The sequence below is a fragment of the Rattus rattus genome, chromosome 3, assembly GCF_011064425.1.
Source record: "Rattus rattus isolate New Zealand chromosome 3, Rrattus_CSIRO_v1, whole genome shotgun sequence".
NCBI lineage: Eukaryota > Metazoa > Chordata > Mammalia > Rodentia > Muridae > Rattus > Rattus rattus.
The window spans coordinates 56,999,927-57,025,851 of NC_046156.1; the positions used below are offsets into that span (position 1 = coordinate 56,999,927).

General features: G+C 48.1%; 1 protein-coding gene across 1 annotated transcript in view; it reads left to right on the forward strand.

Annotated features, from left to right (window-relative positions):
• The window catches only part of Ptgfrn (prostaglandin F2 receptor inhibitor), a 71,050-nt gene extending 45,425 nt beyond the window's left edge, over window positions 1-25,625 (forward strand). Inside the window, exons 5-9 of the mRNA XM_032896933.1 lie at window positions 3,177-3,602; window positions 7,613-8,032; window positions 13,165-13,272; window positions 19,769-20,074; window positions 22,344-25,625. Coding sequence (XP_032752824.1) covers window positions 3,177-3,602; window positions 7,613-8,032; window positions 13,165-13,272; window positions 19,769-20,074; window positions 22,344-22,510 — 1,427 coding nt within the window. The 3' untranslated portion in view covers window positions 22,511-25,625. The remainder of the gene's footprint in view (window positions 1-3,176; window positions 3,603-7,612; window positions 8,033-13,164; window positions 13,273-19,768; window positions 20,075-22,343) is intronic.
• The last annotated feature ends 300 nt before the right edge of the window (window positions 25,626-25,925 follow it).

A 25,925-nucleotide genomic window follows, 5' to 3' on the forward strand; every position in this document is an offset into this window, starting at 1 on the left:
GCTAAATGAAGCTAATTAACATATCTGTTACCAGTGAGTAGTCTTATTCCTTTTGTGGTAAGAACATTTAAAATTCCTTCTCTCAGCAGTTCTCAAGCACCTATAAGAGCAGTCACCACGTTGTAAATGGACTTTCTGGACTTACTGACTGCCTAGCAGAAGTTTGACATCTTTTGGCTCCCCCTGCCCCAGCCTCTGAGAGCTACCATTTTACCTTTTGCTGCTATGAGTTTGACTGTTTTAAGTTCCATGAGGCATTTGTCTTTCTGTCTTATTTTGGTCAGCACAGCTTCTTCTAGGCTCGTGTGTGCATGCATGTGAGTCTTATGTTGTCTTTCCCCATTCATCTGTTGACAGACACTTAGGTTGAATCCTTCCTCCTCCTCAGCTCCTGTGAGCAGTGCAGCGATGAGCAGCTCTTGTCTATCACTCACTGTCATTTTAACAGCCGTTAGAAAGGTGTTGCTTTGGAAGAAAGTGCCTGTGGGTGGAGGTAAACCATGAAAGACAGAAGGGTTTGTTATTGAAAAGTGCATGATCTGTTGGAGAACAGAAGTCCCGAGGACAGCATCTGGCCGTCTCAGTTTCATGGAATAGGCCGGCTCAGCTTCGGGCCCACAGAAAGCTGTCCTGGTCACAGTCCCTGTGGCACTAATTGGCATTGGCATTGCCAGCACAGCCACATCTTCAGTGTCCTGAACATCGCCCTGTTCAGCAGCGGAGCTTAGACACTATAGAGTTCGGAGGAGAATGGGTTTGGCTCCGGAGAGATGCTTGTCTTGAAAGGTGCTTGTCTCAGCCCTGGGACCAGACCTCCACCCGTGAGCCAAGTGAGGAAGGTCTTACTTCTGAGTATGAAGTGGGAATTGTGTTAAGTAGTGTATGTGTGTCCTTACACATGTTGGGGTGTGCACTCATACCTCCCCCAGTGTACTCCAGGCTACTGTATTACCAGTGTTGAGGCTTCAAGCACAGCCATGCTCCAGTATACGTGTGGAGGCTAGAGAGCAACTGGAGTTTTCTCCTTCCGCCTTGTCGAGGCAGGCTCTCTGCTGTTTCTGCCATGTTGTGTATTCCAGGCTAGCAGGCCTCTGAACTTTCAGGTAATTCTCCTGTCTCTGCCTCCTGTCTTGCCATATAAGTGCTAGAATTATAAGTGAGTGCACTAGGCTTTTCACGTGGGCTCTAGAGATTGAACTCGGGTTTGCTGAGCCACCTCTCCATTCCCCTTTGTGCATATTCAAATTCTCAGTCCTTGCAGTGAGGGTAGGAGTGTGCAGTGTGGCCACTGTCTGCATCATTACAGATGAGGCACCAGAGGGCTTAGGAAATGTGTTAAAGGTTGCCTGCAGGTCAGTGGCAGAAGCAGGATCAGTACACGGTCTGCTTGCTGACCCTGCGCACGTCAGCCCTGCAGGCCTTCATTGCTCTTCATGGCCTCACGAAGTAACGTGCAGGTTGAGGCTTTAGCACCAGGAAGTGTTACCCGTGTCAAACTCAAGGTACAGGGAGGTCTCTTAATGGCAGCCATTGTTAGGTTAAAGGTTAAGGGTCCAGGGTAGCTGTGCGTCATATTTCTCTTTCACTGGCTCCAAGCCTCCGCCACACTTGCCAAGAAACCCATGAACCCATTAAAACCCTTACCAGTGTTCCTCCCTCTGCCTGCCCATTCCACATTACGTGAGGCTCTCCAGTCGACACACATTCTCCTGCCATCATGGGGCCCCGCTTTTTGGGGTGCTCCGAAGCTTCTCTAACATGCCAGCTGCCCACTTGACAGCGACTGTTTGGCAGGGTCCCGTGAGGTTTACCTCTGCGATGGAGCCCAATCTCACTCTCAGCGCATACTTGTGAGGAGAAACGTTTGAGAGAATTAAGGTTCGAGTTCTTTCCATTTCCTAGTCCTTGACTCATTCTTGGAGAAGTCACAATGTTATAAATTTCATTAGATGTGTAAATCACAAAGGAACAGTTCCTTGACCTCAGCAGTTTATAACCTGTGTGAGTCATAAATAAAAGCAGAAAGAACTAAAACAAAACTGCAAACGGTGGTGGCGAGAAGGAGCACTGCAGAGCGGAGGGCTCCGTTCAAGTACAGAGGAGGGCAACAGCCTGGACAAAAATGTAGACTCTTCTAGTGACCTTACCACCAGTACAGGGAACAGGCGTTGAGTGCCTACGGGGTCCCAGGATTTTGGGGTTGAGAATCTCGAACAAAGAATAGTTTCCGAGAGGATGACTGGTGCAGGAAAGACATATGAGAGCTCAGAGGTAGAGCACCATGTCCAGCAATGTGAGGCTTGCTGAGTGCCCCATGCCATGAACCACAATGGCATCAGCCTATATGGTGAGCCTCATGAACGGGGGTGACAGGAATAGGGGAGGGGAGAGGAGGGAAGGGCTCTGGTGCGGGTTCCTTAAGGAGGCAGGTGTGGAAGAGGCCTGCAGCCCGTGAGGATACAAACGTGGAAATGCAGTAGGGGGTGGGTGTTGATATTGAGCAGATCACCAGGGCCAGGTTCACTATGTGATGGTTTCATGGTTGGCAGAGATACAGGGTGAGTTATTTGTGGCAGTGGAAAGAACATCCTTTTGTGGAGTCTCAAGCGAGGGGGTGTTGGCTGACTGAATACAGATTCAGTGGAAAATAGCGAGTGAGGATAAGAATATCTGTGAGAATGCTTCTGTCCGTCCTTCCTTCCTTCCTTCTTCCCTTCCTCCCTCCCTCCTCCCCTCCCTCCCTCCCTCCCTCCCTCCTTCCTTAATTTCATCTTATGTTTTTACTGTGTATGGGTATTTTGCCTGCTTATATGTCTGTGCACCACATGTGTGCAGTGTCCTCAGAGGCTAGAAGAGGATGTTGGATTCCCCTGGAACTGGAGTTGGAGATGGTTGTGCTTGCCATGTGGGTGTTGGGAATTGAACCCAGGTCCTCTGCAAGAGCAGCCAGTGTTCTTAACTTCTGAGCCACCTTGGTTTTCTTAAGGCGGGTACAGGAAGAAGTGATTTACAGGTTTTGAGAAGTACACTTACAGGGTCCTTCCTGCTCAACACGACTTGGTTTTTATTTCAGAAGTTGGTAGGATGGACAATTTGTTGAAATGAACGCTGATGGTCCTTGACTTGTTCCCTGGCCAGCTCTTATGTTGCTGTGTTTTCTCTTTCGCCCCCTTCAGAACCAGAATACCAGGTCTACCTGAATGCTTCTAAGGTCCCCGGGTTTTCTGACGACCCCACAGAACTGCAGTGCCGGGTGATAGACACGAAGCGTGTGGATGCCGGTGTCCGACTTACTGTGTCGTGGTACTATAGAATGAACCGTCGCAATGACGACGTGGTGGCCAGCGAGCTTCTCGCCGTCATGGACGGGGACTGGACTCTGAGATACGGGGAGAGGAGCAAACAGCGGGCCCAGGACGGCGAGTTTATTTTTTCTAAGGAGCACACAGACACATTCAGTTTCCGGATCCAAAGGACTACAGAGGAAGACAGGGGCAGTTATTACTGTGTTGTGTCTGCCTGGACCAGGCAGAGGAACAGCAGCTGGGTGAAGAGCAAGGATGTCTTCTCCAAGCCCGTCAACATATTCTGGGCCTCGGAAGGTGGGAGCATCATCTGTCATTGTTCAGCTATGGTTTAGTTTCTTAAGTCATCTGTCCATGTTTGTATCTGTTACCCTCACCCTCCGCTCACACTAGAGATCTGTGCAGATACACTAGGGAGCAGGAACCTCATGGCCCTCTTGGCTCTCCTTTCTTCTGTGTCCCCAGGACAGGAGTTCCCTCTGCCTCTGCCTCTGCCACTCACTTAGCAAAGCCTTGCATTTCCTGAACCCCATTGTTCCTTTATCTTTCTTTTTGGTTGTCAGCCTCCTCTCTGAGGTCAGTTGTCCCCAGAACCCACCTCAGTGGCTGTGTGTTCTTCCCACATTCCTTGAATAGCTGGGCATAAAGGAGTCAGGCACCTGCCCTGTTCCTCTGCAGTTTCTACCATTCCCCCCCCCACTTCTCCCACCCCTGTCCATAAAGACCCCTCCCTACCCAGGGCCACACCTCTTCCCCCTGTCACCCATCCTGATTGACGCCTTGATCTGCTCCTCCGCCGGAGCTGCTAGCCTTGTTTCATGGCCACTGTTACTGTCCTGTCTGGCTAGCTAGCTGGGTTGAAATCATCCTGGGAGCTTTCAAAAGAGAAAAGATCCCAGTAAAAATTATGTTTAAATTGGTCTGAAGTATATGCGGTCTGGACATTGTTATTGACTCCTCTAGAGGGGCCACTATGGAAGATCCTGGTATAGACAATGCCTTTATTCTCAGCCTTTGTCTCTAAGTATCATATCTTCTGTCCCTCTCAGTCTTCCCTCACTGCCAACTCTGTCCATCCCACCGTTCACTTCTGATAACTGAAGCCCAGCCCCTCCACAGCCCAGTGTCATGGTCTGGTTGTCTAAGTCGCAATCTCCCTAGATCATTCATTCCCTTTAGTGCTTCAGCCCTGTTGATTCTGTCTTCTATCATTGTCCTTCCTTCTTCCTGGGGCTTCACTTCTCTCACCAGGAAGTCCAGCATGTCCCTGTAGCCCTTCCTGATACACTTTGAGGGCAGGGGGAAGGAGAGTTGCATGATCACCTACTGATGTCCAGCCTAAGTTCCCAGCCAATCATGTTCCTTCTTTGCATTCGTAACTCTCTTCCTCCGGCTTGGTCTACCTTATATTCTGCTTAAAACCCAATTCAAAGCCAACTTTGCTGTCGCTTTGGCTGCATACGCAGAGCTAGATGCAGTTGAAGGAAATAACTTTCCAACACTGAAGGCCTCACTTCAGATCTCCAATCCCTTCTGTCACGTGGGCTCTCAACATTGAGAGTCATTCTGGTTTCCTCCGTGTGTTTACTTCCCCACTCTCCTAAGTGATAATTGCACACCACCTGCTCTCTCTGAAAACCTCCTCCCCCAGCCTCTGTCAGCTCCTGGCTCTGCTTCTCCATCCCCTATAAAAAGACAGTCAAAGGAGAACTTCTGTCTGCCATGTTCAGCCTTGGGCCTGTTACTCACCCTTATTCCTTAGCAAAGGTTAGCCCCTCTCACAGCTGACCCATGACTCACTCTCTCTCTCTCTCTCTCTCTCTCTCTCTCTCTCTCTCTCTCTCTCTCTCTCTCTCTCATCTCTTCACTTTTCTCTCTTTTCTGCTCCTTTTCATCAGCTTGCTAACGTTGCTCTTAGAGAAACTATTTATTTTTGCTCTATCTATCTTCTTCCTTTATCTTTCTGTTCTTATAACCCTGCCCACTACTCTGACCTTTTATAGCAGTGGATTTAACTATGTTTACTGTCTCTCATTTCTCCTCCATTTCTCTGTGGTACCTGCGCCCCAACCCCCTAGTGGGTTAAGATCACCAGAGATCAACACACTGCCGAAGCCTGTTTGTCAGTTTCCTTCCTGGGCTGGGACGGTTTCTCCCTTGCAGGAATGCTTTGGCTTTTCCCACGGCATGTGAGATGCTTTTCCCGGACATGTTTCCGCCCTCCCTGGCTGCTGCACCTGAGCCTTCTTACCGCTTCCTGTTCATTCTCCCAGTTCCCACTCAGGACACACAGGACACAGTCCCTGAATCCCTGCCTAACCTGCTCAGCGTTATCTCCACACGCCACACCAGTGACTGACTCAGCTGTGCCCGTGTGTCCCAACATGTTCTAGAACTCCAGGTTCAGTAATTCTTGCCTAGCAAGCAGCTCTTAAATTTCCGTTCAAAATGGAACCTCTGGTGTCTGGCACCCTTTTCTTCCACCTTTAGTTGCTGACCTAAACCTTTACCTCTGACTCCTCTTTCTTTTTCTTTTGTTTTGTTTGGCTTTGTTTTGTTTAACCTGCTTTAATCTTACAAGCATTATGCAAGCCAGCCGCACCCTGACCCCTAACTTCCCTTTAGGGTTGTTGTTTGATTTATTTGGGGCCTGTTTTGTTTTTAGAGGCAGGGGCTTATGTAGCCCAACCGTTGTCAGAGATGACTTTGAGCTCCGATCCTCCTGCAGCTACCTCCCAAGGGCTGGGACTACAGACACCAATTCTAACTTTGTGAGAACTGTTCAGAGTCTAATGGCCTCCCATGCTTCACTCTGATGAGCCAGGGTTAATCTCTCACCTGCCTCCAGTCTGGTCTCCCTGCACCCACCCTTAACCACGCCCTTAGCATCTAATCCGATGGTGAAAATCTTCTCCCCATACTGTCACAGATTCCCTATCTCAGAGCAAAACCCAGAGTCTTCTCAGTGGCCTTGAGTGTCCTGTAAAGAATCGTTGTCCTCCCCCACAGCTCTCCCCATTGCCCACTCTACTGAGCTCTGCCCTTCCCATAATGCCCCTCGTCACCTGACAAGCTCCGTAGCTCAACATTTGCTGTCTCCTCTGCCTAGAAAGCTTTTCCCACCTCCCTCCGGTGTTTGTCAAATGTTAGCGTCTTGGTGAGACCATCCTGGGCTACTCTGCGTATAACTCTGCCCTTTTTCTCTTACACAGTCCTTCACTTTCTCTTTTTTCTGTTTATCTTCTGTGGTTCTTACGTTTTTACCACCTAACCCCACAGCACGTTTTATCTACTTGCCTTCCTAGTATATAAAGGGAGGGTTCATGGACCTTACTGTTTTATTCCCAGTGCCTATGAAATGCAGGCTGTTAGTAATTATGTTTAATTCATGAGTGGATGACCAAACTCACAGGAGAGTCAAGAATAAATGTGGCTGACTCAGTGGAACCTCAGAAACCATCATTTTCTCTGAAGATGGTGCATCACACATATTGGGCTGATGGGTTTGACAGGACAAACTGCTCCCCGAATCCCAGCATAAAATTCATAACTGAATAGATTTTTGGGTTAATTATTGTATTTAAAAGTTTTTTTTTTTAAGGAATGGGCATAATTCGTTTTATCTTTTAATAGCTTGAGCGCCTTCCACGTGCCTGACTTTGTGCCATTGCGATTGATGACACCCAATGTGTACATGCTTAGGGATTAGTACTTGACAGAGACTGAAAGAACACGCAAACCCACTGTGGTGCTGCCATAGACGTTGGCTCAAAAGTTCGAACCCCCATCTCTGTAGTTAAAGTGTAAACCAGGGGGAGGTGGCCGTGTCTGCAAATGCAATGTATTTATTATATTATATAAAGTTGAATTGGTACATTATAGGGTTAGGTGGAGAAGAGCTGAGTTCCCACATAGGCTAGCTCAAGATGGCCGACTACCCCAGCACTAAGTAGAGAAGGATCTGGCGTGGCTAGCCTAGCCTGTCTTCCCTGGCTCTCCGGATCTTGAGAGGGACCATCTTAGCGGTCTTAGTTCCCTGGGTGACACATCTGAGGGTGTATAATTCCTCCTGTTCGCACTTTAACTGTCCATCGCCCCTCAGATCCCTTCTGACTGCTGCTTCCCCGGGGCGGTTTTCAGCCTGTTCACAGACACGTTATTTTCTTTTGGAGTTGCCACGTTTCCTTCGTGTTATCGTATGGTAGATTGCAAGTAAATCCCTATTTCCTGGATGCTTTGATTTTTAGATGCATATCCACTTTAGCCACGTCTGTTGAAAATGGCCCACTTCTGATTTTTTATTCCAGATTCTGTGCTCGTGGTGAAGGCACGGCAGCCAAAGCCTTTCTTTGCTGCAGGGAATACATTTGAGATGACTTGCAAAGTGTCTTCCAAGAATATTAAGTCTCCACGATACTCTGTTCTCATCACGGCTGAGAAGCCTGTTGGGGACCTCTCCAGTCCCAATGAAACCAAGTACATCATCTCCCTGGACCAGGATTCCGTGGTGAAGCTGGAGAACTGGACCGACGCATCTCGGGTGGACGGCGTCGTGTTAGAGAAGGTTCAAGAGGATGAGTTCCGATACCGAATGTACCAGACTCAGGTCTCCGATGCGGGCCTGTACCGCTGCATGGTGACAGCCTGGTCTCCTATCGGGGGCAGCTTGTGGCGAGAGGCAGCGACCAGTCTTTCCAATCCTATTGAGATTGACTTCCAAACCTCAGGTGAGCAGAGAGCTCTGTGATGTCATAGATTGATCTGGGAGACAGGCCTTAACATTTTAATCAAGGGCCCTTATAATTTGTTCATTTTTGGGTATGTGTGAGTAGCATATGTATGTCGTGTATGTATGTGGTTTATGTGCACATGTGTGCTTTGGCCAGAAGGTGATGTCAGGTGTCTTGCTTTGTCACTCTGCCTTATTCCCTTGAGACAGTTTGCCACTGAGCCTGGAGCTAGGCTGATGGCCAGAAATTCCAGGGATCCTTCTGTCTGCTCCCCACCCCCACCACCACCACCACCACCGCCACCACACACAGCTCTGGGTTATAGGCCTATGTGCCCCACCCAGCTTTTTATGTGGGTGCTAGGGATTTGAACCCAGGTACTCATTAGGCAGCAGTCACTCTTACATATCATGCTGTCTCCTATACTCCTGTCCTTCCCTTTTCAAAGAGTTTCTGAAGTAGGATTCATATGCCATGTAGTTTATCCATTCAAGGCGCATAATTCTACGGCTTTTCATATATTTGCAGGATTGCACCACCACCGATCCCCACTGTTAGTTTTAGAGAATTCTGTAACAGCAAAATGAAACCGAGACCCCTTAGCCAACAGTGTCCAGTGTCCCCCCAACATCCACTCTGCCTTCTGTATATGGATTCTCCCACATTGTATACGTCACGTGTGTCACCTTGGTGTCTGGCTGACTTACCTGAGCATGGCGTTCTCCAACATCACCCATGTGCCCCATGCTTTCTGTTTATTTTTATGACACCTGCTTTAGGTCACACTTTATCATTTCATCAGCTGACGGACAGTTAGGGTGTGTCCAGTCCCCCACTGTTGTAATTCTGTTGTGCCAGTTGTTTTTGTTTAGTTTTTTTTTTTTTTAATGCATTAAAAAAAAAAAAAACCAGACTGGAAGTCATAGCTGAGACTTGAAGGAGCTCAGTGGAGAGAAGTGAACACAGCTCGTCAGAGTGGATGGTTTGGAGCTGGCGCCTGGGTCAGTCTGGTTTCCCTCCTTACTGCTCCAGGACTTGCAGGTGTGACTGCAACTCTGGGTCCCGCTTCTCAGGAGCGTTTCCACACAGGGTGGCTCTCAGCCTTGCTCCACTCCTCGCTTTTGGATTGCATGAACTTCCTGTAGCTGGGCATCACCAGAGTTGCTACAGGGCTGTGGTATTGCTGACTCTGTCAGTTTGGTTTCTTAATCCCCAATTTCATTCAGACAATCCAAGTGAAGAATTTTCATCTGTGAATGTTAGACCAGCAGTCCTAACCAATCTGCCCTGCATGCCAGTTAGGGATTTGAATGCACACATTTATACTTATCTATAAAAATCTGTCATTAATTGAATCAATGTAACAAAAACAAGATGCTTTAATTAAATTATTCACATTTTGGAGGTGGGGCAATAGTTCAGTGTTTAAAAGCACATATTGCTTTTGCAGGGAACCCAAGTGTGATTCTCAGCATCTCAATACTTACCTGTAACTCCAATCCCTGGGGAGTCAGTTTTCTGGGCAGTTACAGTCATGTGCACATACATGCCCATACACATAATTATAAATAAATATGTTTTTTAAAAAAGAAACCCTTAAATCATTCACATCTGTTTATAGGCAAATCAGTATCCACCGCCTGTCTCCGGAGCACTGGGATTAAAGCCCTGTTGGGTTTTCTCTCATGGAAAGGTGTGGAGACTCCTTGGCTTACCAAATGATTTCCTTCCCCTTGTGTCTGTTTGTTGAGATGATCACATGATTTTTGTCCTTTTTTTATGTCCTGCTATCTGTATGGTCGAGTATACCTCATTTCACACTTGGTATTTAATGATTCTTTTAATTTTGTGAAAGAGAGGAGATATAAAATCCTTCGTGCGTATTTCTGGATTAGGGATGCATATTGGGTGTATTCCTTAATTCTTTGAATCCCACCGTGGCAGCTCTTTACTTCCGGGTTAAATGGATTGCCTAAAACCTGTACTGTCAGTGGAATTGTCACAGTCTGTTCCCCCCTTAATTAGAAGCTGCCACCTGATTGACCAGCCCAATGCTAGTGCCCCAGATTGTCCCCAGTAAAGAACTGATTTGAAACCCAAGAGCCTTCACTCTCTGTACATCAGCAGTCCTCCTTAAGGTCCAGGACAAAGAAGTCCTCCTCAGGTCCACCATGCTATCATCTCTCTGAGTTTCCCAGAGGATCCACTAGATCATGGCCTTCACTGACCCAAGTATCAGGGCTAGCATGAGATTTAAAACCGATGATGTAAGATTCAGCCTTTAAAAAGAGTGGCATTTTTTCTTTTTAATATAGAAATGTGTGACTAGAGCGAAAGGACTCAGAGGTTAAGAGCACTGGGCACTCTTCCAGAGGACCTGGCATCAATTCCTGGTACCCACAATGCAGTTCCTGCTGTTCCTGCCTCCAATCCCATGATGCCCTCTCTGGCCTCCATGGGAACGAGACGCATGTAGTGCTCAGACATACATGCAGGCAAAATGGGCATACACTTAAGATAAAAATAATAATTAAAAATTGAAATAGAGCCAAGTAGAGCAGTCACACTCCACCCCCACCTCGCTCTGTGAAACACTCATTTAGTTTTCTCATCTTTCTAGAACTTCCCCTTCAGTGTTATCTTCATGACTTTGAGATCTTGGCTATGCATGTGATGTTATGACCCATTTCTTCTCCCTATAAATGTGAGATAATCAGTCTTCCTGTTGGGTAGACACTAGCCCAGTGACTGCATAGAGCAGCATCACTTAGCAGTGACCCCATAGCTGGGGATGCAGAGTTCACTTATAGGAAAATGCTGCTCTTAGAAGCCTTTTCCTAGGGTGGGAATGGAGTGTGGAATATGGTTGTGTTAATGTTTGTGCTTAAAAGCTAAGTGATCCCCATGCTCTCTGCAGACCAGGAATCCAGGGACTTCTAGTGACTGGCTGCTCTCTGAATATTCCAAGTCATAGCCTGTGGTCTGCAAAGTTAACCAGACAAATTCCTTCACAAACAGAATTGCCACAGAAATAGACCATAATGAAAATATTTCTAAATATTCCCTTATCCTGGGATAATGACCATATTAACATCGAGCCATTGATTTCATTAGAAGGAAATCCACTACTGTGAATTGTTTGCGACAATGAAGGCCTTCTTTCCCAGCCCTATCTGCTTTGTGAGACAGAGCACAGACCCTCTCACAAGCCTTGCCTTGGTTCCCACGGCAGCCACCAGTAGGGAACTGGGAGTTATGACTTGTGACCCAGAAGGTATTTGAGCTTTTCTTTGGAAATATAAAGAGAAGTGACATTTGTTCAAATTAGGTAAGTCTTTCTTCATTGTTTTAAATAAGAAAAATACGTACATCAGCACAGCCTTTCAGTGTTTGGCCATTCAGGTTCTCTTAGAAGGGACCTGACTGACTTTCAAAGAAAGCCTTAGCAGAGTTTTTTATTACAACCAAGTCTCTATCTAAGGGAAGTTTTTAATCCCCTTGTTGAATATGACCACTGCCACCCTGAGCCGACAGAAACAGCATTGCCAGCCATTTCTACAGAACTGGTTCAGAGCAGTAAAGCTGGCCCTCCTCACAGTCCTGGGTAGAGCAGGCCCAGAGTGTGAGATACTAAGGGAGCAGGGGCGGGAGCTGAGGCATCTGAAGGAGATGTGCTTATCCCTGCCTCGTTCTTCCCCTGTTCCTGGGACCCGTCTTACTATGTTCTCAGCCCCTGGAGTTAAGTCCCCAGGTCTCCCTAACACTTAGCCTACCTACCTCCATAGCCAGCCTTTCTTTACCATTCAAATTATTCGAATCCTTAGTGCTAGGAAAGCAATTTAATGACTTATTATTAGTCATCAGATTGAAGTGAGAACAGAGGCAAAGTCATTTCAGCCCATTGCCTCACAACAGTGTGACCTTTCACACACTCTGCTGATGGAGTAGCTTTTTATGGATGCTTTTAAACACACTCTGGGGTCCTTCTCCTTTCTGGTCCTCTGAACAAGAAAACAGTCATGTCTCTGTTCCTCAAGGAGGCTTTAGCTCAGCTTCTATGAGCTAGATTAGTAGAGCCGGTGATGAATCTGGCAACGGTCTATTTATAGAGCTGACCACCTATCTATGCTTTCCTGAAAATCCAAGTAGAATTTCAGAGCGCTGATACCCTAGAACTTTCTTTCCCGTTTTCCTGTTTCTAGATTTTAGAAGTTGAGATGATGAGGTTAAGCATTAAGCTCTTGGGATCGGTTTGGCTTGAGCTATGAAATACCCTTACCTAAGAGGAAATCGGAGGTAGGTTTAAAGTAATCGTTAGGCCGCTCGCTGGGGAAGATGAGACAAAGCCTGCCTCAGTGGAGGATGTCGTTCTGTTTTGTTTGATGCTAGTTTAAACTAGATGTACATATACATGTACACACAAACACATACTTATACATGCACATGATGTGTATGATATTCATATCATACATGCAGGCTTTAGCTTTAGTTTCACAGCAAAATTGACTCAAAAGTGTAGAGCACTCTCATATGCACCCCGCCTTCCCCAACCTGTGTCGTCTTTTAAAGGACGCTCCAAGCTGCCTCAGTTTCCCCTGAAATCCTGGCATTTTCCTCAGTGCCCTACCATACTTTATCTAAACATTTCCAGTGTTGATGGGTCTTTCTCCTAATGCCAGCCCTTTAACACTGGGTTGTCTCAGGGTTCTGTCCCCATCAGTATTACAGAACATCCTGAGGCCATTCACCCAACTGTGACCAAAAGCACATGTGGCTCAGTCCCTGACCCTCTGGTCTCTATGCCGCCCTGGCTGGTTTGAACTGTACTGAACCAGAAGCTAGCCCACGCTTACCAGCCGGAAGGCGAAGTAAGCATGTCCTCCAAGAAAAGCTGTGGTTGTCGAGCAGGGAAAGTTCGGTTCAGAGTCAAGACTGAATTCAGGTAGATGTCCCTAATGGGACTGTCTCTGCATAGAGAAAGGAGCTCTTAGAAGGCCTACTTTATGGTTTTTGTAGACCAGTTCCCAGAAAAGAGAACCACATTTAGATGTGCTTAGAGCTTCAGGAATGAAATTTGAACTTGTGTGAAAGGAAATTATGCAGCCTACGTGTTACTTACTGTCTTCCAGGTCCCATATTTAACGCCTCTGTGCATTCAGACACTCCGTCCGTCACCCGGGGAGATCTCATCAAGTTGTTCTGTATCGTCACTGTGGACGGAGCAGTGCTGGACCCAGGTACTTCCCTCCATCCTTTCTCTTCCTCCCGTTGCTTTCTGTAAGTGTTTCTCCTGTCATCTGTCACTGTCACTTAGAGGTAGGAACTACGGTTTGAACTACATCTGTTGATGTCCACTTGTCTTAGTCAGGGTTTCTGTTGCTTACAGTGAAGCACCGTGACCCAAAAGCAAGTTGGGGAGGAAAGGGTTTATTTGGCTTCACATCTACATTGTAGCTCATCATTGAGGGAAGTCAGGACAGGAACTCAAAACAGGGCAGGAATCTGGATGCAGAGCTGAGGCAGAGGTCATGGAGGCATGTAGTTGATGTCTGTATGCAGGTGAGGGCTGGCACAAGTTAAGGCAAGGCCTGTGATTGGGCAGTGGAACAGTAAGACAGGCAGACACAGAGTTTTGAAGGGAGGAGGAGAAGGAAAAACCAAGTTGGAGACAGAGAAGGACAACTCAGATCCTTGTGGCCTTAAATGGCCACAGGTAGTTATGAATATTTCTTATGGGATGGATTTTTATAGGACAGTTTGTCCCATCCAGGTGGGCAGTTTATATCATTATCAATTTGTTGTGAATTTATTATGTGGACATTTTGTGGATTGAGAATTTAAGATATAAATCTGATTGCTAGATTACAAGCTTATTGAGTTTTGATTTTAATGTGTTACTGGGAGTCGTGACTGTAACCACAGGGGATGGAGGGAACGTCAGCAAGAGAGCCACAGGATAGGCAGACTCTGGAACCGGCATGGCGGCAGCCCACCTTGGGAGCTAGATTATAGGGTGATGTCATTATACAGGTGTCGGCAGGTACGAGATAGAACGAGGCCTGTCATTGGATGAGAAGGAAGGATGGGCTTGAAAAAAGTTTTAAAGAGGAGGAGACTGGAGCGAGGGAGAGGGGAAGCAGCCAAGAGAACATGGATGCGGATGTTAAGATTCCTCTCTGCACATTTACAAGTTGTTATGAATGTTCTTAAGGGATGGATGTGTACAGGGCTTGTATGTCTAGGTGGGCAATTATATATTATCAATTGGATCAGAGGTTATTGTGTTGTGTGTTCTTTCATGTGGTGATTTAATTGAATTCAAAAGAGCATGTGGTGGCTGGAGACACTGGGCCACCACGGAATTGGGATGTGTATGTTTGGCGTGGTGGCAACCAGCCTTGGGAACAAGACGGGTAGAGAGATTGTTGCCAGGCTCAGAGAGAGGGCGTGGGCAGTGTGATATGGGATAGAACAGAGCGGGTGAGACGCTTTGCTGACTGAGATGAATCTTGGAGCACTGCAGTGCCAGACCCAGTGCGATAAAAGACAGTGTTTTGGGGGGTCTTTTTTGTTTGTTTGTTTTTGGGTATTTTTTTTGTTTGTTTTATAATTTTACAGCAACACTAGATGATAGAGTTGGAAGAGGGCAGCTGCGGTCGGGCTCAGAGAGTAGCTGGCAGCAGTGTGGGATGGAGTTTGGGAGCTTGGCGAGTCAGGTTGAAGTGCTTTGCTGATTGAGGTGAAAATCCCCCACAGATGCCATGTGGCCCACCAGAGCCAGCACTAGCGAGGGTTGGTAGAATGTTTTTATATTTACCGCAGCAGAGGCGTGCTGCCTACTGACTTGCTCCCCATGGCTTGCTCAGCCTGCTTTCTTGTAGGATCCATCCCGAGTTCTCTAACACAGAGATGACAACATCCACAAGGGGCTGGGCCCTCTCCCATTGATCACTAATTAAGGAGATGACTTATAGCCTGATCTCCTGGAGGCATTTCCTCAGTTGAGGTCCCCTCCTTTCAGGTAACTGTAGCTTGTGTCAAGTCCACAGAAGACTGGCCAGCGCACCACTCTTCCTGATTCGTTGCTGGCTTGGCTCTGTGAGGCTGTGTATCTGTTGTGAGATTTGAAACTCTTTTCAGGACAATCAGTAGATCTCTTCCTGGCTTGCTGTGGCCTGGTTAAAAACCCACTCCTTCTCCTCCTCCTCCTACATGTCATTCATTCTTTCTCAGCTCCTTCAGAACCCAAGAGCAGCTGTAGATGCTGGGAATAGAACAGTGGACATGTTCAAGGTCTGCCCCTGAGAGCTTGTACCTGTGACGCAATACAGAGCAGAGGAAAAGTGACATCATCTATCACTTTTAGGATATCTGTTGTCCTAAAGATGGAACCTTGTGCATGCCAGGCCTGTCCCAAGCCGTGTCCCCAGTTCTAAAAATCTTCTCTTTGCAGAAAAGATTAACCTTGCCAACAGATGCCTCAGAATCCTGGGCCCATCCCGCATGCATTTTCTGCTTGGTGCACTCAGTAACCTGATGACACCCCTCTCTGGCTCCTCTGATCTTAAAGGAGAATTAAAGCATTTGGGTGTTGTCCCTGTTGCTCAGCAAGACTATACCCACCTTCGCCTTTCCCCAGAGATTCTGCGAAGAGTCTTAGCTTGCCGAGGCCTGCCCTTCTCCCTTCCACCCACTGTGACCCTGACACTGCCCAACCCCACCCCATTCCTAGCAAAGTCATGCACAAAGCCACTGAATTCTGTGAGTTCTCATGTGTTTCTCTATGTGGACTTCTGGAAGCGTGGCCCTGGAAACAGGCAGGCAGATTTTGTTCTGTGTGAAAGGGCAGTGCTAATAACCAGAGGTGGTGGACCCTGCAGGCCTCACCAGCATCTGGAAGTAAACTACTGGGTAGCCATTACCATCAGAGTGGATCTTTTAGGACTCTGTTCAAAGGATCATGTGGCTACAAGCTCTTCCCATGAAGGACCCAGTGGGAAGGAGTTTGGTCTTTGTGGGCCAGGTCTTGGCAGCTCAGCTCTACCTCAGACACAGGAAAGCAGCAGTGAGTGACAGTAAGAATCAATAAGTATGGATGGGTATAGGAAGATTTTTGGTTTCTTTAAAAAACACAGAAATATGGGCTGGAGAGATGGCTCAGTGGTTAAGAGCACTGACTGCTCTTTCAGAGGTCCTGAGTTCAAGTCCCAGCAACCACATGGTGGCTCACAACCATCTGTAATGGGATCTGATGCCCTCTTCTGGTGTGTCTGAAGACAGCTACAGTGTACTTATATATAATAAATAAATAAATCTTTTTAAAAAAGCAGAAATATTTTAAGAATATGTTTAGTTTTAATCGCAGGAGTGGGATATGGGGCTGCTTCAGATGGTCCACAGCAGCCAACTGAATTTGCCTCATGCTCTAGCAGAGGTATGGTTTTGCCAGGGGCAGATAGTTTCTGTGAGTGTGTGGAATTCTGGGGACTCGTCAGAGGGTATAGACACTAGAGCCCGAGAGAGGTGGTGGGCTGTGGTTGGCTGCTGTTAAGAAGTCATACACAAAGAAGAAGAAATTAGATGTCCTGTTGGTGAAGATCAGTCTTGCCCCAAGGAACTCAACACCCTAGTTATCAGGATATAGTTTTAACAATAACGACTTCCCTTTCCCCCCTCTATTCTTTTTTCTCTCCTACCTAGTGTTAGGGGGTTGAAGGAGTGGGAGAAGGGTGGAAGAAAGAAGACCCACCAAGTAGTCAAACTCGGCAGCCAAGGACGAGGAAACCTCTGTTCATCAGAGCAAAGTGGTCTCCATTTGACCTCAAGCATGGTATTCTGATGATACAAAACTGTGCTCTCAAATGTGGGTACATTTAATAGGTAGGAGAAGGGAGTCTGTGGAAGATCTCACACACACACACACACACACACACACACACACACACACACAGAGAGAGAGAGAGGACTGCCTTGCTTGTTTATTGTGGTAAGGCATGAGAAGTTGGGCCCTGAAGAAAGCAACCACTGCTGCAGCAAGGCAGGGAGGCACAGAGCTCCCTTGAGTGTGGAAATGAAGGTGAAGGTGGAAAAGACTGCCAGGGAAAGGCAAGTAAAAACTCCTTACACGTTTGCACAGCACAGCGCTGCTTTAAAACTCACTTACGATATACACAGACATAAACCCTCCAAATGCTCTTTCTCAGCAAATTAATAGGCCGCCAGTTGTGCCTTTCATGTAAACCTCTTTTCTCCAATGTAATTGCAAAAGCTATAGGTAGCTGGTATCTTGCAAATCACAATTTTCCAGAACTTTGCACTCTTGCTCTGTGTGGGTGGAAGATTCTGAATAATTAAACACAAATTGTAATTTCTTTCTTTCTTTTTTCTTTTTCCATTCATCCTATGGCTCTGAGAGGGAATTCTCGGCGGGAAAGTTGCATAAGCGGGCTGAGAGCCAAGGCACTGTTGTATCACAGCGGGGTGGGAGCAGCCAAGCGTGGGTGGCACCATGGTCAGGCTCTGAGGCAGAGCAGAGGCAGTGTGAGTCATCAAGGGGAAAGGGGGGTGTCTCCAGAGCATGCTGTGGGGTGCAAAGGAATGGGGCTCAGCCGCCATACTTGGAGCTGAGGGTAGCTGAGGAGCTGGGCCCAGAGGCAGAGTGGCTGAGAATTAGGGTGTTTCATAGCCTCTGTGAGGCATTTCTCCCAGGTGAGGTGGCTTCCGTGTTCTGGAGATGGTGCAGTCGGAGGACAGCAGCGTCTAGGACCTAGCCAGTGTATTTGGTGAGATGGGGTAGCTCAGCACAGCAGCTGTCCACAGGAGGGACCCACATCCTTGACAACAAGTACTCTACCCTTCCCTCTAGCAGCAGCTACCAGTCCAGCCATGTGTGGATATGAGGGCAGGCACCTTATTATCACTCGTTCCCACTGGATCCTTCGTGGGACACATGGAGCTAACCAGTAGTTTACTCCCAGAGGCTGGTGAGGCCTGCAGGGTCCACCGTCTCTGGTTATTAGCACTGCCCACTCACAGAGAACAAGACCTGCCTGCCTGTTTCCGGGCCACGCTTCCAGGGGCCACACACAGAAACACATGGTCCAGGCATGGCTCTTGGCAGTATTCGCCCACGCTGTTAGTTGGATTTTTTTTTTTAATGTTTTTAAAGTGTATGTGTGTTTGTCTGTGTGTGTCTGTGCACAGCGAGTGTGTGTACGCACGTGTCTGTCTGTGGAGGCCAGAAGAAGATGTCAGATCCCTTGGAAGTGGAGTTACACGTAGTTGTGAGCTACCTGACGTGGGTGCTGAGAACTGAACCCAGGTTTTCGGAAAGAGCAGTAAATACTTTGAACCACTGAGCTGTCTCTCCAGAGCCCTATTAAATGCATTGTGTAATAATCTAACATGGCTTGTTCAGGTCATGTGGCCAATAGGTACCAGGATTCTGGCCCAGGCTAGCCCACCTTAGCATCCCATGATGCACAGTGAAGAATGACGAAATGGGAACACCTCTATGCCTAGTCATTAGCTGCCACTCTAGACTCACACGTGACAGCAGCGGTCCCCTGGGTAGCAGAACGCACTCTGCCCTGTCGCTGAGGGGGATTCATACAGTGCACAGCACTTCCTCCACTCCCACCAAGCTGGTCTCAGACTTATGTGATGAGAACTGTTACGCTGAGGTGCCACCAGGGGCGGCCTTCGCAGTGGAATTAGCCTTTGGACCTGTTTGGAAATGCCCACTTTTAGTTGACCTCCCTTCAGTGTTACGTGGGTCTGGACAACCTCTGTTTGCCTTATAAAGTGTTTCCAAAGTTACTGAAGTACTTTCATTGAATGAATGGCTATTATTTTGTTGTTGTTGTTGTTGTCTAGCAAAAACTGACACATATAAAAAGTCCAGGGCCAGGGTCGTAGCTTACCAATGGATCACTTGTCCAGCACGGCCCTCGGTTCAGTCCTCAGTGGTTGTATTTTTTTTAGAAAAAGGAATTTAGTCAAGCAGGTTTCAGATGCAACTGTGTTTCTGATCCTCAGCCCCCACATGCCTCCTGGATGAGTCTGGAAGCTCAGCAGCTGGGTTGGGTTGGTACAGTGAGAGCGGGGTTAAAGGGTCTGGTTTACCACGTGGCCTCAGTTTCCACACTGTGCAGATTAATCCTGTACCAGCCTCTTTCTCTTCAGCCCATCTTAATTTATTCCAGGCTGTTAGAACCTCAGTTTCACAGAGTCCTTCCTGATCCACTAGCTTTACTCTCTGGGACTATTAACCGTGTTCAATTTTCTCAGCTTGGTTTTCTTTTCCCTCTTGTCTTGAACTTAAATACTTCTGCAAGGGGGAAGACAAAAACAAAACAGCACAAACCGCAGTGAACAATGAAATCCAAACTGTCTGCAACTTTAAATCTGACACAGTTTATTTTATGTGCGGTCTCTGGTTCTTCTGCTTGAAATGCCTGGGGACTCTGCACACCAGGCTTCACACACAGGGCTGTGTGGCCCCAAATCCTCTTCCTGTAGTTCCTTAGGGTGGGGTTGGTCATTAGCTGCACACACTACTCTCTGTGGCCGTGTGACCTTGCCACAGGGGTGACTGTGACAGTGTATCATCACAGGCTGCCTGGAGGTTCATATAGAACAGACCTGGCCAGGAATCAGGGCTACAGACAAAGGCCTGTGTGCATCACTTCTGCTTGCGCTCTAACCTCGGCACTCTGGCTTGGTAATCCACAGACGACATGGCCTTCGATGTATCCTGGTTTGCAGTACACTCTTTTGGCTTGGACAAGGCTCCTATCCTCCTATCCTCCTTGGACCGGAAGGGAGTCGTGACTACAGGCCAGAGGGACTGGAAGAGTACCGTCAGCCTGGAGCGAGTGAGCGTGCTGGAATTTTTGCTGCAAGTGCATGGCTCTGAGGACCAGGACTTTGGCAACTACTATTGTTCTGTGACTCCCTGGGTGAGGTCACCAACTGGTTCCTGGCAGAGGGAAGCCGAGATCCACTCCAGGCCCATCTTTATAACTGTGAAGATGGATGGTGAGCTCCCGCTCTGGGTATCTAGAGTGTCTTCCCTTGTGTTGCAGCACATAGAATCCAGGCTTCTAGAGCTTGGTCCAGCTTGGTTTTTCTCAAGGGTCTGACTTGGGCCAAAGCAGTTTTGTAAGTTGCTAGCTTTGCAGTCCTGACACCACTGGGGAAGGACTTTTAGGAGGCTCGGCTCCTCTGTGACTCTGGAAACCCACTTCCCCATATCCTAAGGTGGGCATGGCTTCTGCTGTGTGGGGGCAGAGAAGTCTCCAGGTGAGACTGCGGGTTAAAGACAGTTCTTGCCCACCTGCTGTTTCATTGTTTTTGAGATGCAGTCTCATAAGTCCCAGACTTGCTTCAAATTCACTGTCTAGCCCAAGGCTGGCCTTGAATTCCCGATCTACCTCTCAGCATCTATTGTTTTACTTGGAGAAGGAAGGTTTCCCCGGAGCCTCTAGCAGAGTGGGGAACTCTTGGAACCCTACAATAGGAGAATGTCTCTACTGACCCATACCAAACCCACCCCACCCAGACCAACCTAACCAATCAGACCTCTACCCCACAGGCCCCCAAGCCTCCCTGAGCTAGGCATTTGTCCCTCTAGTCTCAAGAAACGTGTCTGCCCTGTAAGAGCTTCAGAGTATTATGCTACCTGGAACGACTCCATGGAGAGAATTAATTCCAGATGCTTAAGGGTTAGGAGAAGCATTGACCAAGAACATGTTTCCCTAGTGGCGAATCAGTCTAAGGAGAACATTTGAGGTTCCTCCTCACTTAGCTTTTCTCTTGGGTGACTTTTTCTGAGGAGTCTACTTATAGTCACCCCAGATGAAGAGGACAGTGACTGGCCAGAGAAACAATTTTACCCAAGTCCAGCTTGGTGAGTGTCTTAGTCAGGGTTTCTATTCCTGCACAAACATCATGACCAAGAAGCAAGTTGAGAAGGAAAGGGTTTATTCAGCTTACACTTCCACATTGCTGTTCATCACCAAAGGAAGTCGGGACTGGAACCCAAGCAGGTCTGGAAGCAGGAGCTGATGCAGAGGCCATGGAGGGATGTTACTTACTGGCTTGCTTCCCCTGGCTTGCTCAGCTTGCTCTCTTATAGAACCCAAGACCACCAGCCCAAGGATGGCACCACCCACAATGGGCTGGGCCCTCCTCCCTTGGTCACTAGTTGAGAAAATGCCTTACAGCTGGGTCTCATGGAGGCATTTCCACAACCGAGGCTCCTTTCTCTGTGATAACTCCAGCTTGTGTCATTGACACCCAAAACCAGCCAGTACAGTGTGTCAGTGAGTTTATTAGTGTTACAGGATTATGGGTAGAATACAGGCAGCTATACCACTGAGGAAGACTCCCCCACCTCACCCCCACCCCACCACACACACCTGTAATTACTAACCACGTGAGTAGAGGGAAGAGGCCTCGAGCCACTTCTGAGGAGAAACGTTAGTAAATCCTGCTCTTGCAAAGGTCTGTGCAGGTGAGCACAGCCAGTCCGGCTTGGAGATGGCAGCGCCATGCCCTGCTTGGAGGACAGAGCTCCACATACTGTCTGGTCCACCTCCTGAGGAAATATGACAGGAGTCTCCCATGGGGCTGTTAGGAAACTTAGATCATTCCAAACATTAAGGACTTGGTCAGAGGCGGGCACCTACCCAGAGCACTGGGGGAGCGAAAGAGGCCCTCCTGGGGCAGGATCTGAAGTTCAGTGACCTCTGCCCCATTTGTGTCTTAAGCTCTGCTTGCAGCAGCGCCGTATGAAAACCCAGCTTCACCGAACAAGTAGGGGATGCTTATTCACTTTGCTCGATAATTTACTATAGTGTTTCTTAAAATAGCGCCTTTAGTACACTTCAGTTATTCGATGCATAGAAATTGATTTATTCAGTCTTTTTTTCTCTCTAAAGGACGCATCTGCCGTTCAATGTGCGGTGCCCTTATACTGACTTTTAAAAATCAATCTCCTGCCAAAACCCTAAAAAGAAGTTGACATTCAAAGGCATCAAATGAAATCTCTTTACTGCGCGCTACCCCCACCCCCCACCCCCATCCCCCACGTGCCCAGCCCACAGTAGTGAGTGGGGACATTTGTTCACTGAGCTGCTCCTGACTGAATCACATGCCAGGTGCAGGGTATGGGATTTATGAGCTCTGGTCTCTGCAGAGATCTACTGCAGGAGTTGGGGGTGGGGAAGGGGGAACCAGGGAGTGAGCCAGCGCTCTCTACCCTCCAGCCCTGCACTAACCCTTCCACTTTCTGTCTTCTGCCCAGTGCTGAACGCCTTCAAGTACCCGCTGCTGATCGGCGTGGGCCTGTCCACAGTCATCGGGCTCCTGTCCTGCCTCATTGGGTACTGCAGTTCCCATTGGTGCTGTAAGAAGGAGGTGCGGGAGACGCGACGGGAGCGCCGCAGGCTCATGTCCATGGAGATGGATTAAGCAGTTGGAGGGACAGAGGAACGTTGTAGGAGCGGTGGGGTGGGGGGTGAGAAGAGGACTCTGATATTTTACAACCGAGTGTGTTACACTAAAACCGGTCCTCTCTAATCTCAGGTGGGACTCAGCGCTCTCTCTTCTCTGCATGTCAAGTTCCGAGCGCGGACATGTTTACCAGCACACGGCTCTTCTTCCCACGGCACTTTCTGATATGTAACAATCGAGTGTGTGTCTCCCCCCGCTGAAGCTGTTTAATGGTTAACCCCCGTCTAATTAGTTTTCTCCTAGCGGCTTATCGATCCTCTGATTCACGTGTGTTGATCACTTTTGATTTGAGGGATCGCAGTGAGGAAGGGCGAAAGCATTCAGAGTTGGTCATCAGGGGTGAGAGGGTACCTGCCCACCCGAAAGCCAGCATCCACAAGCAGCCATCTGGGGAGCTGCTACCTGCTGCCCTCTACCCTGGCCCAGAACTGATGTAGACCTGTGCCAAGGCAAGCTGTGGCTATGACTACCCTGCCCATCCCCCATTGTCAGGAGTTTAAACTATATTGGAGCCTAAACTTCTTGACCCCATAAGCCTTTTGTTTCCCTTTCTCCTCTACCCTCTTCTGTTTTCGGGTTTGTTTCTGTGAGAGTGAGGATATGGCAGCCCTGGAGTCTAGAATTTGGCTTTCCACCAAGCACCTTATCTCGCCACCTTAGCCTTAAGAATGAGTATGAAGAAAAATCCACCACCACCTCTGTCCAGGGCAGGTCTGTGAGGAGAGGACACTGGGGAAGGAAAGGAACGGATGCTTGCTTATGCTCACTCTGTAGTTCTGAGGCCACTGTGCCTGCTCCAGGAATCCCAGGGTGAGTGGGAGCAGAGGGCATCTGAGTTGTGCTGCTGAGCCAGGTGCCCTGTCCCTTCATGAGAGGCACTGTCCCTTGTACCCCAGGACCAGCATGGGAGCCACAAATGTGCCACATTGAGCTCCTTCCCAGGAAGGCAGATTGCTGCCTGCCAGACTGACTGGCTTCAAGGAATCAGAAATTGCCTGGAGCAAGCGTGTGTTCTCTGTGACCTTTTTCAGTCCTTGAAGTCTTTTTAAGATCCCCGCAGGGGGTGGTGAAGAGGGGTATACTTTGTGGACGGTTTGCTTTCCTATTAGAAACACGAAGGGAACCCAGCAATTTAGTGATATGTGAATGGCCTGTAAAATAGGATTGAAGGCAGCCGGCTCTGCCTGACTGGGCCCAGCAGGAATAGGACAGAGGCAGGCACACCTTCCAGGTCACCAGTGCCTGCTCCATCAGGGCCTCAGCCATGCAAAGTCTCTCGCCCTGGCATAGCCTTCCACGAGCCTCCCCTAGGTACTGATGCTCATCAGCCACCCGGTACCCTCACCCTGCCCTCTACCTCTGAAGGATCTAACATTGTTGTCTTCCAAAGGAGTGGGGGAGGAGAGCTCCTTTCTCTTAAGCAATAAAGTAATACGAAAAGATGGCCATTCACGGGCAGCTCTAGTCACCATGGGACCGGATGCGCTGCCCCCCCCCCCTTCTCTCCATGTGGCCCATGGTGGCTTTTGTATTTGCCACCCAGTTTCCTCTGCTTGTTTCGAGCCCACCTTGGAGACTGCTCATATGATGAGATTCTGAGCCGGTGGCTCTAGCCCAGGTGGGGTACAGGTTTAGAGTTGGTAGCAAGGAGAGGGACAGCAGGTGCACCCCACACAAGCAAGAGAGGCCAGAGAAAGAGGGGGGCTTGAAGACATGGCTGTTCTACATGTCACTTTCTTACTGCTAGCTCAGACGTGAGGCACAGGTGACTGAACAAACAGGAATTAGGGGAGTAGAACCAAGTATTAGGAACTTCAAGCCCGTGCCATTACTGGAGAAGATTCAGGGCCTTTGCAGTGCAGCCCTCCTTAGGAGGACGAGAGAGACTTAGCCTTGGATGAGTTGAGGTGAGGCCTAGCTGTACATGAACCCACAGAGGTCCAAGCGGGTAATTGATGGTGAGAGATGAGTGATCGGTCCTACCTTCCCCTTTCCCTTTTGTCTGATGTTGAGATTTGAACCTGAGTTGTGGAGGTCATGCCCAAACCCCTCCATGTTGCTTAGGGCTGGAAGAGGGACCAGAAACCCCAGGACCTAGTTCCTTTTGGGAACATTGACATTCTGGGGTGTGTGTCTTTTTAAGTGTGGTCAAACACTCTTGATGTACCAAATAGTGTTCCCCGTGCAGCGCTCTTCCTGAGGCTCCCACCCAGCAACACTGGTCTGAGGGAAGGAAAGGCCAAACCAGGCCTGGGCACATGAAATTGCACTTCTTAAAGAGAAACTTTTTAGAAGGTTGGGTATTTTTCTTAATCACAAAAATCTCCCACTGAAAGAACCTAAGCTACATTCAGATCGAAGCCTCGAAATTAAATTGTTTACTTTACAATGTTTACACACACGACTCACTTTTTTAGAAAAATAAGAAAACTGCAAACTCTGGCTTTTTAACAACTTTTCAGCTTTTTCATGCATGGGATAGATATGCTGGCAACCTGACTCACCAGCTGGATCAAATCCTCATTTAGAAATGTCCCGATATGTGGATATATGTGTCTTCCCCCTCCCAACCACTCGGCTCCCTCCTGCCCAGACCTCTGTCTGTTTCTCTGGTGGCTTTTGCCTCCTGCTTTGCAGACCGCCTGCAGCCATGATTTTGTTACGGCATCCATGAGCCAAAGACTGCGCCTTGGGAGCAGGAACAATAAGCAATACTACACCACTCGCTACTGTCGGGGGGATCTCTTTCTCTTTCTTTTCTTTTTTAGCTTCACTGATGGCAACAGAGGAGGAAAGGAATGGAGGTTTAGGCAAGTTCTCTTCCCCTGTGTGACCAGATTCTCGGTGACACACAGTTGTGCAGATCACTAGGAGAACAAGGTTGGGTTTTCTTTTCTAGTGTGTAACACAAGGATCTGCAGGATTTTCCGTAGACAAAGAGGTCTCGTGTATTTTTGTCCCTATCCAAGGTTATACAAACTAATTGTGTTGTTTTATACTGTGGCCACAAATATTATGCAATGCACCATTTGTTTTTGTTTTTATTTTATTAAAGGAAATTTAATTTAAATCAGAGTTGTGTGAGGAAGTTGATAATGGCTTCCGTGGGCCTCCTCTCACCAGCAGGCAGGAGTGTGGCTGATTCCAGTTGCAATGTCAGTACCTTCTGATCCCTTCAAGTCCTGTAAAAACATTGTCAGGCTAGAGAGGGGATCCAGTCAGTAAAGTCCTTGCCTTGCAAGTACGGGAGCCTGAACACAACTGTTCAAACCGTGGGGTTTTTATGAGGGGAAGGTAGGAGAGCTGGAGAAATAGCTCAGTGGCGATTAAAAGCTCTGGTTGCTCTTGCTGAGGACCCCAATTCCAGTCGTAG